The sequence below is a fragment of the Gobius niger genome, assembly GCF_951799975.1.
Source record: "Gobius niger genome assembly, chromosome: 1".
NCBI classification, from domain to species: Eukaryota; Metazoa; Chordata; class Actinopteri; order Gobiiformes; family Gobiidae; genus Gobius; species Gobius niger.
In genome coordinates, this window is record NC_136852.1 from 59701502 (window position 1) to 59719841 (window position 18340).

Here is an 18340-nt window from a genome sequence, read left to right on the forward strand (position 1 = left end):
GCAGTAACTCCTAAAGGTTATTGACGGAAGTGAGCGGGGGAAGTCTTTAGGAGTTACTACGCGGACGCTGTGCTCCTCGTATCATTACGCCTCACAATATAGTCCCCCTTTTTATTTGCTTATAAAATCGACACGTTACATTTCTGTGTAAATATACTTCGCATGAAAACACTTCACGTAACTTTATTTAAATAGGTAACACGTGGAAGAGCTTGGTAGCTTCTATCGTGAGCTTTTTCGGAGCTATGTCACATATGGGAGAGGCTGCGTATGTGCTCCGTTTGCGTGACAGAGCGCGCGGACAATGACCAGACGGGGATATATTAACTCGACTAAAGTGAGGTAAGAACATATCTTAGTATATAAAAACGGTGGCCTATTCCTTTAAGGTTAGGGTTAGAGTTAGGATCTTATGTATTATTACATTATGTACCTGTAAAGTACTAATGCACATTATTCCACTGTGTATGTAACCTGCAGGTACAAGTTACTACAGATTGTTACATAGCACATTACATTGTACTTAATGTGGCAGGTCCAGTGTATTAAGGGTAGTGTAAAATAAAGTGTTACCTCAAATTGTTTAGCCAAGAAGCTGTTAACGTGTTAATGTCTGAGCAAAGTGCTAAACTCAAAAATCAAACAGCAATGAAATACTATGGTTAACTTCACTCCTAATCGAGTTGCTAAGTTTCGCTTGTACGCACGAGTAACAATAGTAAGAAAACGCTCACTGCTAAGCTCAGTAATTCTATAGAAACTGGTAACGGCTGAAACTATGAGAACGTCAGAACTGAAAGGGCACGACCGTCACAGGACTCGTGTCTGACTTGGTTATTTGGTGGCGTCGTCGATGATGGAGCTCACGGTGAAGCTGTTCTCTGCCGCGCCGTCACACTCGGCTTTGACGTCGGAGCTAACCAGGGCGCTGACAGAGTGGCAGGTCATGGAGCCGTCGTGGCCGGTTGGGAGAGAGCTGGAGAAAGCTGCATAAAACACACACACAACGACGACTCGGTCAAAGGAGAAGGATCAAATGGTAAATCTACATACAGTGACTGCAGGAAGTTCATTTAATCCCATGTTTTGTTTTGTTTTTAATGTTATGCACAAAGGTGGTCAGATAAGTTAATTATGGATAGTTTTTGAAGATCTCCACTTTAACTGAGAAGCGTTTTTGTTCAGAAAATCTTACTTTTACTCAACTACATTTGAAAGATAAATATAATACTTTGTCTTCCGCTACAACTCCAAAGTAAAAGTATAAAATTGGTTGTGTTTGTCTGAAAAAAACGAAACACATAATAGGTTGGTGCAGCGGTTAGTGCTGGGATTAATAAAATATAACTTAACTTGTAGTAACTTAAAGGGACTAGATGCAAGTTGGTCATATTTATACTCACTACTGCCACCTGAGGTCTTACGGGTAACTGCAGGTTCTATATTAAGCTCACTGTAACATTTTTAAACTCCGTATAGTCCCTTTAACTTGTAATGAACACTCCAGAGCAGTAGTTGGCGCTGTACAGATGTACTGCCAATGATACAGACTCAGATTCAGATTATTTGCCATCTGCAGTAGAAAACCACATTGGAAGAGGGTTTATCCCGTCGCATTGCTGTAAAGACAGGGTAATTTGGGATGTGTTGTTACTATTGCAACAACTCATTGTCCGTTGGGTAAAACAAACCCCTGATTTTTGAAAACACAAAGTTACTCACAGCATTAATCTCAAAGTAATTTGTACATTCTACTTTGAAAACTTAAAGGCACACTGTGTAACATTTTGGATTAAACTGTTCCGCTTCTCAAGACCAGCCCGAGACAGAAAGGGCAGTTTTTGCAGTGAGTCATCATCAAACAATGGATTTGGATGGATGATATTTGGCTGCCTCTAGTCAACATCTCCATGGAGACGAGCAGGAGACATCCCGCTCCCAGCAAAGTATTTGTCGACAATAAAAACATCTGTAAAAAACAAAATGCTTATATATTTTTTAAAGTATTTATTATAAGTATGTATTACTTAAAGTATTTTCAACAGCAAATACTTCAGTACTTGAATAAAAGTTTGACAAATCGACTTTTATTGGAGTAATATTTGAACAGAAGTATCTGTACCTTTGCTTAATTAGTGCAATGACATACTTTGACCACCATGGTTATGTATCTGTGTGTGTGTTTTATTCTAAACATTAAAATAACAAAAAACTCCAGACACATTGAGGTTGTGCCTTTCTAAGTCATGGGTAATGAACGGAATTTACTGCAAAACAAAATTTAATTTCATACAAAAATATATGACATCACAGAAACAATACAGATAGTCAGCTCCAATGTGTCTCTTCAGTTGTCCTTTAAAGACAGACTTGTGTTTTATTTTTATCAGTTTGGATGGCAACACAATCGCTTCCTTCATAGCTCTGTAGATAAAAGTGCTTTTGAGAAAGTCAGTGTTGGCTGTCTGACACATGCCGAGCGGCATAAACTTATGAATCTCTGTTGCTTTTAAATTGACTAAGTGTGGATTTTTTTAATTTTCAATATTTTCATGTGCAGAATAACAGAGATGCAAAAGCTTCATCTTGAACCTTGACTAGAAAGGACATTTAAAATATTTTAGTATCAAACTGCCACATAATTAAATACAAATAATTAAAAGTGGTGTGGATGTGTTAAAAGTATTTAAGGATCGGCTAAATGAATTCACTAACAGCGGCACAAAAGCTGCTGTACATTTACCAACATTAGATCATGAGGATGTGTTTTGAAAACTCCAGAACTATTTCACGTCATGCAAGTTTTACGTTTGTATTTTTAGTAAAGATTGCGCACAGAAATGAAGAGGAAACATCCGCAGTAAATCGTGGCGGCTGCCGTTATGAATGAATCCCCATGAAACTCCCTAAAATCATTAAAATTATATATTGCTAGTCCTCGTCAAAACAGAGGGACGCGTACTATAAACTGCCTTCAAACAAACACAAGTCAATAAGAAGAGGAGAAATATTATTGTTGAGACATAGCGCATCGACAGCCCGTCGTCAGCGCTTCTCACTGAGTCTGTATTCAGCAGACGATATAAACATGAAAAGCGCAGGATTTACAGCAAATTGAATGAGCCGAGAGAAGACAGAGAGTGCACAAAAGTACGAGGCCATTTACAGGAAACAAGTGAGTTATGTGCACCCACCCATTATAATACAGAGTCCTCATGCGGCAAACTAATAACACCGACCTGCAGTCATTAGGGCACATAACGGCATCTGCTGGATTAGCACTTTTGGTTTGTCTTCTTCTGGATCAGATGTATGTTTGGTTTTACTGAATTTAGTGCGATTCATTATCCTACGCAAGGGATCTGCATTATGTTTCTTATACTTCAAACGTGGAGGCCTAATCATGAACTCTGAATTTTAAACAGTTTGTGGCAGGAGAATTCATGACGTTTCCGATGAGCAAAAACATCAACATTTGACAGCTCCCATGTGTCAGGTGAAATACATGTGTCTTCCCAAGCCCCTCCCACTCTCATCCTCTGCTGTGGGACGCAAAGAGGAGCAATTTCTCTCCTCATTAACTTCCTGATTGGTTTCGGACTCCAATTCTTCCACGTCTGCAGTTTGTCACCAATTCTAAAGCGGCGGTTCGATCGTTAATACTAATGTTTGTGTAGCTAAGTGCAGCCCGCTGTTTTTTTGTTTTGTTTTTTTGCTTGTGGTCGACTTGTGCAGCAATATCAGTGAGAGTGTGAGAGCGTGAATCAGCTAAATCCTCCTCTTCATCAGCAGCTCTATGACCGTATCAGAGGCTGAGATCAAATGTGGTGCCAACACGACACAATGTGGAAAGGTTAAAATATAACTTCAAATGCTAGCTAAATACAGTAAAATGGGATGGTTTTGTGTTAAAACACAAGTTAGGAAAACAAAAAATAGTTTAGTTAGACAGGGTTATGGCTTAGACATGGTTTACATTTAGTTTCGACATAAGAGATCCTTTCTAGACCCACTTTAACACTGCTCGGATTTTTATCTGGGCCTGGTGGAACTAGAGAGACATATTATATGTATATTTTAATATTTTATGCAGGGGTATGCAGAAGTCCCATTTGTCTGTTATTTTTTTCAGATCAAAGTCAACAGACACATAAAGTGAAAGAAACATCCAAAGACAAATTTAAATCACTTGAATACACCTACAGAAGTCGAGGTGTAGGTATATTCAGTTATGGGACAGCTTTTTCAGCATAAATTACAAATACAATATTTAAGAAATCTGTCCATGGGCAAGTTTTTTGCACTTAATTTAAGAAGAAAAAAAAAGAAAAAAATTGTTTTTCCTTCAAGTAAATTACTAATTGCTATCTTCTCTGAGCTGAGGTGGCTCTGTTTCGGATGCCTCCTGATTCCAGGCAGGTTCTATTGGGAGCAGGCCTCGGGATGACACGCTGGAGGGACTATGTCTCTGAGGCCTGGTGTCGCATGGATCGTGAAGTCTGGGCTTCTCTGCTCAGACACTGCCTCCACAACCTGGCCCCGGATTAAGCGGAAGAAAATCAAAGAATGGATTTGGATGAGAACCTGACCTGTTTGAATCTCAAATTCTGCTGCCTTTAGTCACATCTCCGCTCACAGCAAAAGCACATGTTTGCTAGTACATTTATTAGGTATTTTTTCAATGATGAAAACATCTGTCATAAAATAAATGCTTGTATTTCAATTGTATTATCGGGGAAAAGTATACGCGATGTGGCTTTAAATAATGGAAAAGCAACTTTTTTTGGTAAAAAAATTGTAAATGATAAGACAATTCAAAAAAATGTTTTATTCCAAATGCCATCCAGAAACACTGGATGCTGCATGCTTCATTGTTATATTAAATGTGAAAGATATATTTACAGTTTCATACCAAACAAGGAGGTTTTTTTCTCAGTGAACTTTTGCCCCCGACAGTCTCTCTGCACTCAATAGAAAATGTCCAAACTATGAGATGTCTTTTGTGTGAAATAACAAAAGGAATCTTTTTCAACCTCCCATTCGTCCTGTTAAGAGTGAGAGGGAGTGGATGAAGGTGCAATCATTTCTGCTGCTGCCAAAGAGCAAACAAAAGCCCAGATGTGAGAGGATACGCTCATTCAGACTGATGCACAGGCGGCTCTGTGGATTTCTACCATGGATACATATGAAGGCACTTCAACACAGACAGGTGTGACAAAAGTCATCTGACTTATTTGTAATATTTTTCACAGGGAAAGTCATGTCCATTACAGTCTCTAAATGCATAATATCTACAGTGACATTTAGCGCAGAAAAATGCCAGCTTTAAAAAGTTAACTTTGTGAATTTTGACTGATGAACTCATAGCAGGACATTACAAAAATCTAATCTTAAACATGAAGAGTTCCCTGTCACATGACAAGGTCATCCTGGAATGGAATGTCCGCTATTAAAAGGATACGGGCAGTGTCCATCAGGATGTCCCTGGCCGATTGGAGAGGTGTGTGTCCGGGCCCTGGTTGATACGGACAGGACAGGGACAACAGAAGTGGCTGGCTCCTCATCACAGGGTCAGTATGGGACTTAATGGTGCAGAAAACTGAGTCAAAGAGCAGACGGCTTTAAGCACTGAGCAGTGAAGAGTGCAGACTCTGGCCTCTTGTGTTCACACTGCAGACCTTCACCTGCAGTTTCCAATCACTGACCGCACACTTGTCACTTTGTTAGGCAGGATACGCTTAGGATCAACTTTTTTGTCCAAACTGAATGGTCCTAAATGGTCTAAATGTAAAGGAACAGAAGCATCAATACAGTGTGTAGCTCCGACTACCACGGGTTCCAAAGCTGAATAGTCATTATTGCAGTACAAAGCAGTCTGGCACAAGGCGGTGCGCGGGTCAAAGGCTAATTAAGCACAGACGACCCTTTGGCCCTGCTTTGTTAACCAATCTGTGCCTGGTGAAGATGACTGCTGAGAGGAGTGACCCAGCGCTTGTCTCTATGCTAAATCACCATTACGTTACTGTGCCCCATCAGCTCCCCAAATGGCCTGTCCCTCCATCAGCAGACACTCTGACATGATCTGTTATAGATATGCAATAATGAGCCCGGGCAATCGATGCTCCCAGGACTGTCCAAGCAACACATTCGCCGTCAGTGGCCACAGGAAAGACAATGCCAAAGTGAGGACACAAGAATACCCACATTTTTGACAGATGTAATACAGTAATCAAGCTGCCATGTGATTACCATAACTATGCAAATGCTATTGTCAAAGGGACCTCTACTTGGAGCAGTCACGATAATTACTACATTCCCTTATCCTTCAATAAATGAAACACAAACAATACATTTAATTTAACATTTATCGTCTGTACATTAAAGGCACACTGCGTAACCTTTCGTACTATACTGTTGCCATAACACAAAACATGATCCCAATGACCACATCAACATAGAACATCCTGTTTCTGCAGTGGGTAAACAAAGAATGGATTTGGATGAGAACCTAACCTATATAACTCTCAAATTTTACTGCCTTTTGTCACATCTCCATGGAAACGAGCTGGACACGTACCCACTCCCAGTAAAGTTACAGTCATGTCTTAGGAGAGGTTTGTTTGTTTGTACATTTATGAGGTAGTTTACAATTATGAAAATAATATAAACGCTTGTATTTCAATATTATTTATTGGGTACGATTTTACGCGGCGTGGCTTTAATTTGCCCCCTCTTGTTTAATGTAACACTTAATATTTTACCTGAAGTAAGTTGTGTTTATTGTGGGATATTTTACAATTAAGTACTGTTTGAACAAAGCTTTTTCTGTCATTTTTAAGCTTTGAGTTAGATTCTCTGCTGTCAAAATGTCTTCAATAATATCGTTTAACGTGATATTTTCCTACCTCAATATATCGAACTTCAAATTTTTTTATTGTGACAGGCCTAACTCTATTCTGTATTTCTAAACTTATCCGAACAGTGCAGCTCAGTGGCTACATGTTGAATGCAGCCTTCAGACTGAGGTGTGTGTGCCTGAGTGTAGAAATGGAGAGTGAGCAGAAGAGGACATAAACTACTGAGCCCTGGCCATTTAATGCCTCCACAGCCCCAGGCCTGTGTTAATGGTGCTGTTGTACAACACATTACAACAGGACTTGTGCCATGAGCAGACAATTACACTGGTATTTAGCCATCACAGCCCGAGGTCTGGCCCACTTAGCAGCACAGCAGGGAGGAAAAGACAACCTGACGAGCCCCACAGGAGAATGGAGTCGCAAAGGCCCCGGAGGCCTTCTTCAGGTCTCATTTACAGACTGTAACGGGCTACTGGACACCGGGGAACTGCACTTGTGGCTTAAAAGATACTTGCTCAAAACATGTAAAACAAAGCGATCAAAGCCTAAATTCAAATGGAAAGTTTTGTCCTGGTGAAGGTGGTATACGAGTGTAGCGTAATCTGACTTTGTTTTAACAAAAGACAAAGAGATGCAGTGAAAACAATTCTAGCAGTTTTTGTTTTTCCATTTTCATTGCCATTATTTTCCAGTGTAGGCAAAGGAGCTGAAACGTCAGGCTTTATACGCAGTAACTCACGTTGGTGTACAGTACAGTATAGATTGAAGCTGGAAAAAATCAATAAAATATCATCTTGAAAGATAGTAATGGATTTCTAACTTAATGGGCTCACACAGGTCTATCGATTAGCAGGATTAACATCTGCAATACCTCAACAATCTGATTTGCATTTAAATGACTGTATGCTCTGTGCTGACACCATTATAACAAACCAGGCCTCGTATAGCCAACCCAGTCACGTTCGATTTTAAAGTTTGTCTCGAGTATAAATTTAGTTTGACAAAAGAAGTTGGGAAAGGAAAGTTTATGCTTGCAAACTTTGAACAGTTCTCCATTTAAAAAAGTCTTGACAAGGACAGAAAGAAAGAACATAAACAGTGGAGAGTCGTCTTGAAGCTGTCTGCCGTAAGACTGAAACAGCCATAACTCTTTTGGGGCAGCTCATCTGCGCTCAGTGTTGGATGTGGTGAGGCTGGTGTGGAAGGGGACAGTGTGAGGTGAGATGTTGGGAGGGCACAGGGGTGGGGTGGGAGTTTGATGGACTGTGCTGTCACCTCCCGCTCAGCGATTTACGGCGCCAAGGTGCTGACGAGCGCGGGGCAGTAAACAGGCGAGCGGGGGGCGTATTTCACACAGAGCTGGCTTTTATGAAGAACACCAGGACGGCTCTCCCCACAGCTCCGTCCGCCCGCCGTGACGGATGGAGAAAGACGCATGACAAGCTTCATCATTGTTTGTAAATCTTAACTGTTCCCGCTCACTAACTCCAGAAGGCAATTTTGCGGAGACAGCGACGCAGGCGAGAGGGGAGGGCTGAGCAGGGGAGGAGAGGAGGCAAAGGACAGCGTGGTGCTACTGAAGGTTATGTGGAGCTCTGTATTTGGCCAAATGATTAGCCCTGTCTTGGGAGGGAGATAAATCTGAGGCCACTGTTTGGCAGTCTAGTGTAAGGGAGGTCCTGTGTGCTCACAGGCACCGGCTTCTCTGAGAATTACCACACCACAGAACACATGTGACAGCATTTGAATAGACAGTCACTTGACAATAATCAGCAGAGGGACTTATTAGCATGATAACAAAAGTATGGCATGTGGATGTTATCACTGACTCCAGCAATACAAGTTTTATATGCAACATACTCCGCCATATTCAGTCTAACATGATAAAACCTCTGGACCTTTGGAACATTGAGAGACCACCCACAGCGAGTGTTGGTGTCATGAAATGGAGCATATTAGTTTGTGCAGGTGGTTGACGTGGGACCCTCATACGGAGGAGACAGGTGAAAAACAACATGATATCTAACACCAAAGAGCTTGTTTTTTCCCTCTGAAATGAAAAATAAAATATAAAAAAGATTTCCCACATTCAATATAAAATGGCAGTAATACTACAGCATACGTCCATGATTTAGAATCAGTTTATTGCCTGGTTTGGTAAAGTTCTTTCTAAACTTTCTTTTATGTGCTGATGAGGGCCCTCCCTTGGCTGCAGTTAAAACGGTCGTTTGGACAAAACTTTATGAAGCCTAAGGCCAGGTATGTGTGTGCCACTCACAGGTTGTCATGCCGTCAGGGCAGCTGCCATTGTTGTTGCTGCTGTGGTCGTCCACTGTAAAGATGGAGGGCACACAGCCGGTGGAGCCCAGGCCCTGGGTCAGGTAGGTGGCTGTGGGGTAGTAGGAGTGCATGCGGTACTGGGAGGACATGTTGTGGCTTGAGAGACGTCCATCTCCATGGGGCATCTGTTTGACAAAAAAAAGAGAACCAATCATGACAAAAGGCAACTGCATACACAAAATAAGAGGACAGTTTCCCCACACAATCACCTTTCACACATACACGATGATCATTTATAATTGCGAAGTAGATTGTAGCTAAATCTCAGCTTTGTTTTTCAACTCTTTAGTTCATTGCTACATTTTGTGTGAGAACACCAACGAAAAATACAAATTATCACTTTTTTGCAAATTACATCAAATGTTGTGTGTCCTTGAACATCTTTTTCACTTCTAAATCGTGTTGTAATCTAAGACGCGTTGATCAGAGGAACTAAATCATTACATTTTATCAAAATTCCCTGAAATGATCTCACAACTACAGTTAGAAATGTAGGATGTCAATTAAACAAATCTTGAGTTGCTATTACTCCTTTCTATCTCTGTTGTTTTCAAAACACACACGACGGAGTTGGGAAAATAAAACATGTGATTTACAATAATCTGTAACATGCACTGCAGGCATTCAGCGCCTCTGAAAACTTTAAAATGAGCTGTCTGCTCACGGCAGCCCGTCTCACTGAGGGTTTTCAATTTCACTTTTATGGAATTTGATTTCTGTCAGCCTGTAATATGTCACCCGTATTGTCCACACCATCAATTCTCTGGCAGCTTTATAAACTGTTATTTAAGCTACACTCGGCTCCTGTGTTAGGCTGTGAAAAATACAAGGGAGATTGGACTTGATCCGTGTGCACTTCTTGGATTACTTTTCACAAGAAACATGGAGGACAGACAAATGTTTTGAAATTATGTTTCAATATTCATTTCCTTAAACAACTGCTTCAGACTCTGATCTAGGTTGTCTTATGTCTTTACATTCCTGAGTGAAGCAGCTTCAGTTTTATCTCATGTCTGTTACACTGCCCTGATGCAATAGTGAGATATGATGCACCTGCATGAAGCCCAGCCTCACTGTGCGGACCAGGCACTGATAACGGACACACTATGGATGGATGTTTTTTTCATTAAGTTTACTGAACATTCTTACCTCATCTTTTTGTTACCAACTATTAGGACTGAAACAACTTATCAATAAATCAACAACTAATGAATTATTGAAATAGTTTTAGTAATCGATTAATTGTTTTCTAGTAAACACAGACTAAAATCGAGCAAAAATTACATGATTTTTAATTTTTTAATTTTAATGAAAACCTACTTTGTTTTTCAAGTTAGGGTATGTAGTGTTTTGTAAATTGAAAATTTCATAAATATCTGTCTGTGTCTCATCCAATCAGAAATCAGAATTGGCACAAGGAGCCTCCAAATACACTCCCTTTAAGTTTAAGTTGAAACAACTTATTGATAAATCAACAATGAAACGGTTATTGAAATAGTTGACAATTATTCTAGTAATTGATGTATCGTTTTCTGGTGAACGCAGACTCAAATAGATCAAAGAACTGTTCTGTTCAGAGCTATTATATTATTATTATAAGCTACCTCATTCTTTAACAGCATTGGTGTTCAAAAGCTGTTTTAAAAGAATGGCAAAAAAAAAAAAAAAACATGTTCTAAAGAGAACAATAATCTCCCAGGTTTGGTGTATTGAAATATTGTATTAGCATGTTCTTGTGGTGTTCAGGAATGGGATTTTAAATTATGTATTTGTACATGTAATGATGTTTTGTAATATTTTAAATGTAGCATTTTCATGGACCCCAGGAATAAACAATAAATGTAAATAAACGTGAAAATAAAACAACTTTGATTTTAAAGTTAGGGTCTGTAGTGTTTTGTACATTGTAAATGTCATAAATATCTGTCTGTGTCTCATTTAATCAGAAGCAGAATTAGCACTAAGACAAACAATAACTTTTACTCCATCAACATGTCCTCAAACGGTGTCACTTCAGCTTTATGTGGTAAAAAGTTTGAAAAGATACAATTTTCAAACACCTTTCACAGCCAAGCGATTTATCAATTAATCACATAAATAATTGATTACCAAAATAATTGTTATTTGCAGCTCAAGTCCATTGGCATTTCTGTCATAATTTCTGAAAGTCACTGAGTCATTTCCGAGTAATAAAAAGAGTATAGAAAAACATAGCAGCAATTTAATAAATCACCTACTGATGTAAATGTAACTAAAAATACATTGGGAATAGTTTTATTTCATGAGAGTGAACAAAATGAACAAAAACAAAGACAAGAAGAAAAGGAGTGTTTGAAGAAAAAAGCAACAGATAAAAAGTGTATTATGTGATGAGATAATTAAAAAGTAAACAACACTGACGACTGCTGTCAAACAAATAACACCATGAAGGCCACACGCAGCTCCATAAATATTCCCATCATCTATTTTATCATCGTACTGAGGCGCTATGCAATGTACAAAAAAAGCGCTATCTGAATTTAAATAACCGTAGCACGTAGCTCTCTAAAGCTGACAACTTCATTGAAAATACCATAAATCATAAAGGAGGATGGCGAAATTATGCTAAAGACTGCTAACTGATTAGCATTAATGTGCTCACTTTCTCCTTTGAGCACTGAAGCAGAGCGGTTTGAGCCTCTTTCCCGACAGACAACACCATTAACCTTTGCAATTCAAGCTCCGCTGTTTGCTGCCAGATTAGCAGAGGCAGTGACCCCAAAACGAGATGTTGCTATTTGGATGTGGGGGAGTGTAGGGTAGATGGACAAACGGCCATCATAAAAAACAAACCACCTCATCAAAGATCTACCCAATGTTATAGAACTAATTTATTTCACACAGAAGCTCATCTCATTTGCCACAATAGAGATACATTTAGACATAAATCAAGTGCAGCTGGAGAGACTTTGTGTGTGTCTTGTTTGATCCCGGTCTGGTTAAAACTGCTGTACTCGATATGGAGGAAGTTGAATTACCCGCGGCCCCAACTTCTTTAACTCAAGCAAATCATTCTTCTTGTGCATGTTTCTATGTAAAACTTTAAGACTGTGAAGATGAGTTTACCATCACATACCAGCGACAGTGCAGGTGAATAGGGATTTTTTTTAATTTTTTTTAGAGATATCATTTTGAAACTTTTGCTGTAGATGACTGAGATACTGTAAATATGAGAAGAAGAAACATTGAAAGTTTTCTCTCATTTACTCATGTTATAAAATGATTTGACTGTGTTATAGTGTAGTCCTCTTATAAAAACATACCTGGACATATGCTTTGTTTTTACCCATTGTGCATCTGTGTATTCAAAATGGCTCCTTCTCAAGACCTCAAAACAACGATGGAAAAGCGACAAAAATGTCGCTACAATAGAGGGACAAAAATGTGACAAAAAAGTGATGAGAAAGTGACAAAAAAGCAGCAAAAGAGCAACAGAAAAAGGATGAAGAAAAGGATCCATTTGGATGAGTTTTGTTGGTCTTAGCTTTCAAATGAGGCGTTACACTAGCCAATAGGTTGTGTGTGACCTTATGGATTTGGGTGAATCTGAACTGGAGAAAATGCACTTGGTTAAGGCAGGGGTTAAGAGGTTATTATTGGAAAATATAAAATTGAATCGAAAATTGAAATTGATCAATATGAGAATTTCTTTTTTTTACCATATCGTCAAGCCCTACAATGTGGTGGTCCAGCGAGTCAAAGCAGCTTCACCAGACTTGTCCTGACTATTTCAGGCCTCAGATTGCTTTCACTACAAATCATGTCTTGCAAATAGAAAGCAGCTAAAACTCTGCTAGATTTAGGTAAGCGGTAGCTGCTTCACTCCCCTTTACGATTGGAGAGGATGAGTCCAGGCATGAGCTGAATAATGTTGACTTCTTCTACATCTACATTCATTATTATAAGTTATAAGACATGTTAAATGTTTCATAATAAACTACATGACAGCAGTTGTGTTATTTTGGAGACATAAGGATTTTACTCTACTGTAGGAGAAAAGGTAAAGCGTTATCTCTTAGATGATAAAACTGTAGTAACAACATGATTTACAAAGGAGCTTAGTGTTTTGTAAGTGTTCTTAGTACATGCCCAATGCCATGTAGCTTTCGATTGTCATTTATGAGGTTTTATTCTACAAATAGCAAATAAATGTTGCTTGAACTTGCTCGCAGTAACAACCATTTTTCCCTCACATTTTTCTGTCCACATTGTTGTGCGTGTGCCTGTTTGTCACCTGGTACTGTTGGTAGTTGTAGAGGTTGCCATAGTAGGGAGGGTAGCGCGAAGGCTGGTATAGATTGTAATAAGAGGTCTCAAGCAGCAGGTCGGACGCTCCTTCACTGACAGCTCTGGCGGTGGAGCTGGGGGAGGAGGACATGGCGCGACTTCCTGGACACAGATCACACATTTTTTAGTAATCACAAAATAGAGTAAAAATGTTATGAGTGTTATTATGTGGTAATTATACATGTGTTGTATGCTAAATGTGCTCTATTCTTAATTACGCCCTGTGCTCTCAAACAGTAGTCTGTGTTTACATGGACGAGCAATTATTTGTTTTCAAGAGAGATTTGTTTTTTCCTTTTATATTTTGCATTTGCATTAACCTCTTAACTCCCGCCTAAACCGAGCACATTTTTCCCAGTTTGGCATGACCCAAATTTAAGCTTCTTGAAAAAAGCAACAAAATAACATCAAAATTGAGAAGAAACACAAGAAAAAAGCCACAAAAGAGCAAAAAAAAAGAGACAAAAACAAGACGAAAAGTGAGGATAAACACCCAACAAAAGAGCAGCAAAAAAGCGACGAAAACACAAGAAAAAAGCAACACAAACAAGATGACTACGCAACAAAAAAGACACAAATATGTGAGAACAACAAAAATATCAGTTTAGCTCAGTTTTGTGGGTCTTAGCTTTCAAATGAGGAGACTGGTGACAATGTGCACAGTAAAGGCGAGGGTTAAGAGGTTAAAGTTAGGTGTTTTCTGGAACAGTTCAGTTCTGATTTGAGCTTGATCCTGGTGATTCTTGGAAGGTCAAAAATGTAGTCGTATTTTATAGATGGCCTACAAAAAAAGTGAGTTTTGTAGGCCTTAGCTTTCAAATGAGGCACTACACTTTGGTCATGTGTTTGTTCTATTACTGTTGTTTTTCTGGCACGTTTTAGTCGCTCTCTTATTGCTTCTTTTTGCCGCATTTTTGTCACTTTTTTGTGGCCTTTTCAGCCCTTGTTTTCATTGCTATATTGACGCTTTTTTCAAGAAGCTTTAAGATTTGCCAAACTGTCGAAAATGTGCTTGGTTCAGGCGGGGGTTAAGAGTTTAAAGAGGACAGAAAGAGACAGGAGTGTTTCTTAGGTTGTAACATGTTGATTGGCTGCGGACAGAGCCAAGGATGCCTAAAGATTTCAATACAAAAAAGACTTAAGAGCTATCCTTGATTTTTTAAATTTTCTGTATTGGAATAAAATTTGTTTAGTATATGGTAAAAGCAAACATTTATCCCAAAAATACTGGTTTTAAAGCCTTTTAAACAATCATAAAATGTCTGGCTAGACAGTTTTCCTCCCTGAAAGTTGTGAAACCTGGTTAAAACTCAGTCACTGTGACAAATTTTGATGTTGTAAATGCATTAGGAAAGTTTGAGATGAGCTTGGACTAGAAAATAGCAATTTGAAAGTTGAGTTACTCTGTTTCTATGTACAATCAGGTATAGCTTCTTTAAGCCTATGTGAGGTGGCAGGTTCCTGGGGACATTTTTTTTTTTTTTTTTGCTAGCTTGGTAATCATTTTAGACCATAATCAGCATTGTTTTCTTGCCTTTTCAATCAAAAATGTCTGACTCAATGCCCTGTCAACAGCACCATCTGTTGGTCTGACGTGTGATTTTGTCAAGAGCTATCATCACAACACAATAAGTAATATGGCCTGTAGAAACAACAGCGTCACCGTTTTACTTGTGCCTTTTCTTATCAACAAGGCCACATTCTTCTTGGGCAGACCCTGAACTTTTGGTCAAGCACAGGGAAGACACTGTGAACCACTGGCCTCTGAGATAATGACATTTGTTGTTGAACTGCCGCCATCAGAAAATCACAGCGTGCTCTACTCCCTTTTTCCAGCCTTTTCTCTCAGTTGCCAAATCGGGGACCAAGGCCACACTCTGATGTTCACAGAATAAAGTGACTACCTTTGATGAGCTATAATTTGTGCAAGGCGTAAGTGAGATAACAGGCATTAAAAGTGAATCATCAGTGTAATTATTCACAATCAAGTGTCACATCTGGAAAAGCGGATGAGCCACTCGCGGTCGTTTATCTAACATGTCACCTGTCACAGCAACAGAGGCGCTGGTTGGTTCTTCCACAGAGTACATGCAATCTGCTCCACTTTCATTTTTGACCACCACATCTGGGCCAGGTAGAGACACGGGGCTGCAAATCCCCAGCTCCTCTTCTTGGGCCTGTTGTCTACGCAAAGCGACCTAAAGAGAGCGATGAATGATGAATGAATGATAGAGTTGGGGAATGTGATGTCATGTCGCTAAGCAGTATGGGGATTAGCAGCAATTGTAAACTAATGGAGATTTTTAAAAGTTCAAATACTGGAGTTATTGTTCCCATTAAAACACTTGGACACCACAGTGTGTTATATGTATTTACCAGCAGTAACTCTGCAGCTAATGCAGTTCTTCTGTTTTTGTTTTTTTTTAGCTAATGTTAGTCAATGGAAATGTATGCTAACAGCTGCAAAGATAGCAGATCTCCATGGTAACTGTGGAATTTCCCAAACCCTATTAGATTTGATAACAAAATGTTAAATGTACAATTCTAGGTGCTGTACTTCTACAAATAAAACAATCAAACATAATATCACATAGTTAAAAGTAAAATGACAGAAATTTATTTGAGATCTAAACTTTTTTTTTTTTTTTTTTTTACTTTTTTTGGGCTATCATTGTTATTTGATTGTGGTGTATGTGATGGAAACATATGCTCAATAAATGTGGAGGAAAGTTGTTACAAAGTGCAACCGCTATAACAATAACAACATGTATTGTAGCAACTCACCATTAGTAAATACATGATTGTTTGCTACATTAACCGTAGCTCCTCTAAGCTAGTCCTGAACACGTGACACACGCATTATTAAATTGGTGCAAAATGTGTGCAAAAGCGATTATTTGAATTGTTAGCCTGTTAGAAAGGTTTATGCGTTGTACTCTAACTTGCTAAATGCGAATAGGCAACAAGATAACACTTTTTCCTGCAGATATGAATTTTGCCGCTCGAAAAAGTGAAACGAGGCTCATAATGACCTACCTGGGCCGCCATGACTCTCTGCCTCTCAGCAATCAGTTTACACTTGGGGCATTGACAGTCTCTCCAGTTGCAAAATCGCTTGTGTCCCTTTAACGGTGAGACGTAGCCGTGATTTCTACAGCGGCTGCATTTAGGGTTCCTTGCAGGTCTGAGGCCTTTAGATAGAGGTCCAGAGCATTCCGGCACCTGTTTGCTGTGCTTCTCCTTGCTCATTACAGCGACAAGCCCAGTTAAATAACAACAAGCCTAAAGTTAAGAAGAGTTCCTGAATCTGCTACTGTCTTCTATAATCCCTGTCTCATCTGAGCTACTGCTGCTCAGAATTATTTCACACTCACCCTGGGCATGGCGGGGTGGGAGGAGGTCTTTTTTTTTTCTTTTTTCAGGAAACGGAGTGATATGGAAGAGCAAGCAAAAAAATAAATCGAGATGTTCTGCATTATTAGCCTATGCCAAGAGATTAGCCTACATAATAAAACATGTCAGCAGCATTGCACTCACTTTTTTTTTTTTTTTTTTTTTTTTAAGGGACTATAGTTTAAAAATGTTAACAATATATATATATGTGTTTTCCTCACCCTACATGTTCCAACAATGTCCTAAGGTGTAGAATGAGCCCAGACATATTCACCACAACTGCCTCTAAAATCCTGCACTGTCACTCAAAAAGGTGTTACTTCGGGTCCAAGCTAAATATAGAAGGTGCAGTTAAACATATGACCTGAGGTGGCAGTAGTGAGTAGCCTATAAAATGGCTAACTTACATCTAGCCCCTTTAACCTCGGTTAGTGCTAGATCGTCTGCTCCGGAGGGACAGTCTGCTGTGAAAACGTGAGATATCATGACACTTATTAAGGTTAGGGCCAGGGAAATGGTTCACCTCTTAACTCCTGCCTGAACCGAGAGGATCTTTTTCCTCACGTCATCACTTTTTTTTTTTCCAACATTTTTTTGTTGGGTGTTCAACTCATTTTTGTAATTTTTTTTTGTCATTTTTAATCACAATTTTGTCATTTTTTTTCCGTCCATTTTTAATACATTTGTTGTCACGTTTTTGTCACTTTTTTCGTAAATTTTTTGTCACTTTTTTGCCACTTTTTTGTATTTTTTTTTGGTCATTTTTATCACATTTTTGTCATTTTTTCAAAAATGTCTTTGTCGCTTTTTTGTCAATGTTTTCGTCACTTTTTTGTCACTTTTTTGCCACTGTTTTGTATTTTTTTGGTCATTTTTATCCCATTTTTGTCATTTTTTCATAAATTTCTTCGTCGCTTTTTTGTCAATGTTTTCGTCGCTTTTTGGTCACATTTCCATCATTGTTTTGTTGCTATTTTCTCCCCTTTTTTCCAGAAGCTTTTGGATTGGGGTAAAGCCAAACTGGAGAAAATGTGCTCGGTTCAGGTGGGAGTTAAGGGGTTAAAACTTTAAGGATTATTTGTATTTTTAGACAAACTCACAGCAGACCGTCCCTCCGGAGCATACGATCTAGCACTAACCTTTAACCTCTTACCCCCCACTTTAACCAACTGCATTTTTTCCAGTTTGGCTTTACTCAAATCAGAAGCCTTCTTGGCCAGGGTAGCGGCTCATTTGAAAGCTAAGACCTGCCAAAACTGATTGTTACTTTTTTGCCGTGTTGTCGCCGCATTATCACGTGTTTGTCTTGTTTTCGTCTCTTTTTTTCATCGCATTTTTTGTTGCGTTTTCGTCGCGATTTCGTCATGTTTTTGTCACTCTTTTGCGGCTGATATGCTGCTTTAGTCTCTATTTTGACACTTTTT

At 39.1% G+C, this 18340-nt stretch overlaps 1 protein-coding gene across 1 annotated transcript; it reads right to left on the reverse strand.

Annotated features, from left to right (window-relative positions):
• Window positions 1–834: 834 nt before the first annotated feature.
• dmrt1 (doublesex and mab-3 related transcription factor 1) lies at window positions 835–16772 on the reverse strand (the record flags this gene model as incomplete). The annotated part of the gene is made up of 5 exons (XM_079572150.1): window positions 835–986; window positions 9136–9322; window positions 13471–13625; window positions 15568–15721; window positions 16560–16772. The coding sequence occupies 5 exons, from the start codon at window positions 16770–16772 to the stop codon at window positions 835–837; spliced, it is 861 nt and encodes a 286-aa protein (XP_079428276.1).
• Between the last annotated feature and the right edge of the window lie 1568 nt (window positions 16773–18340).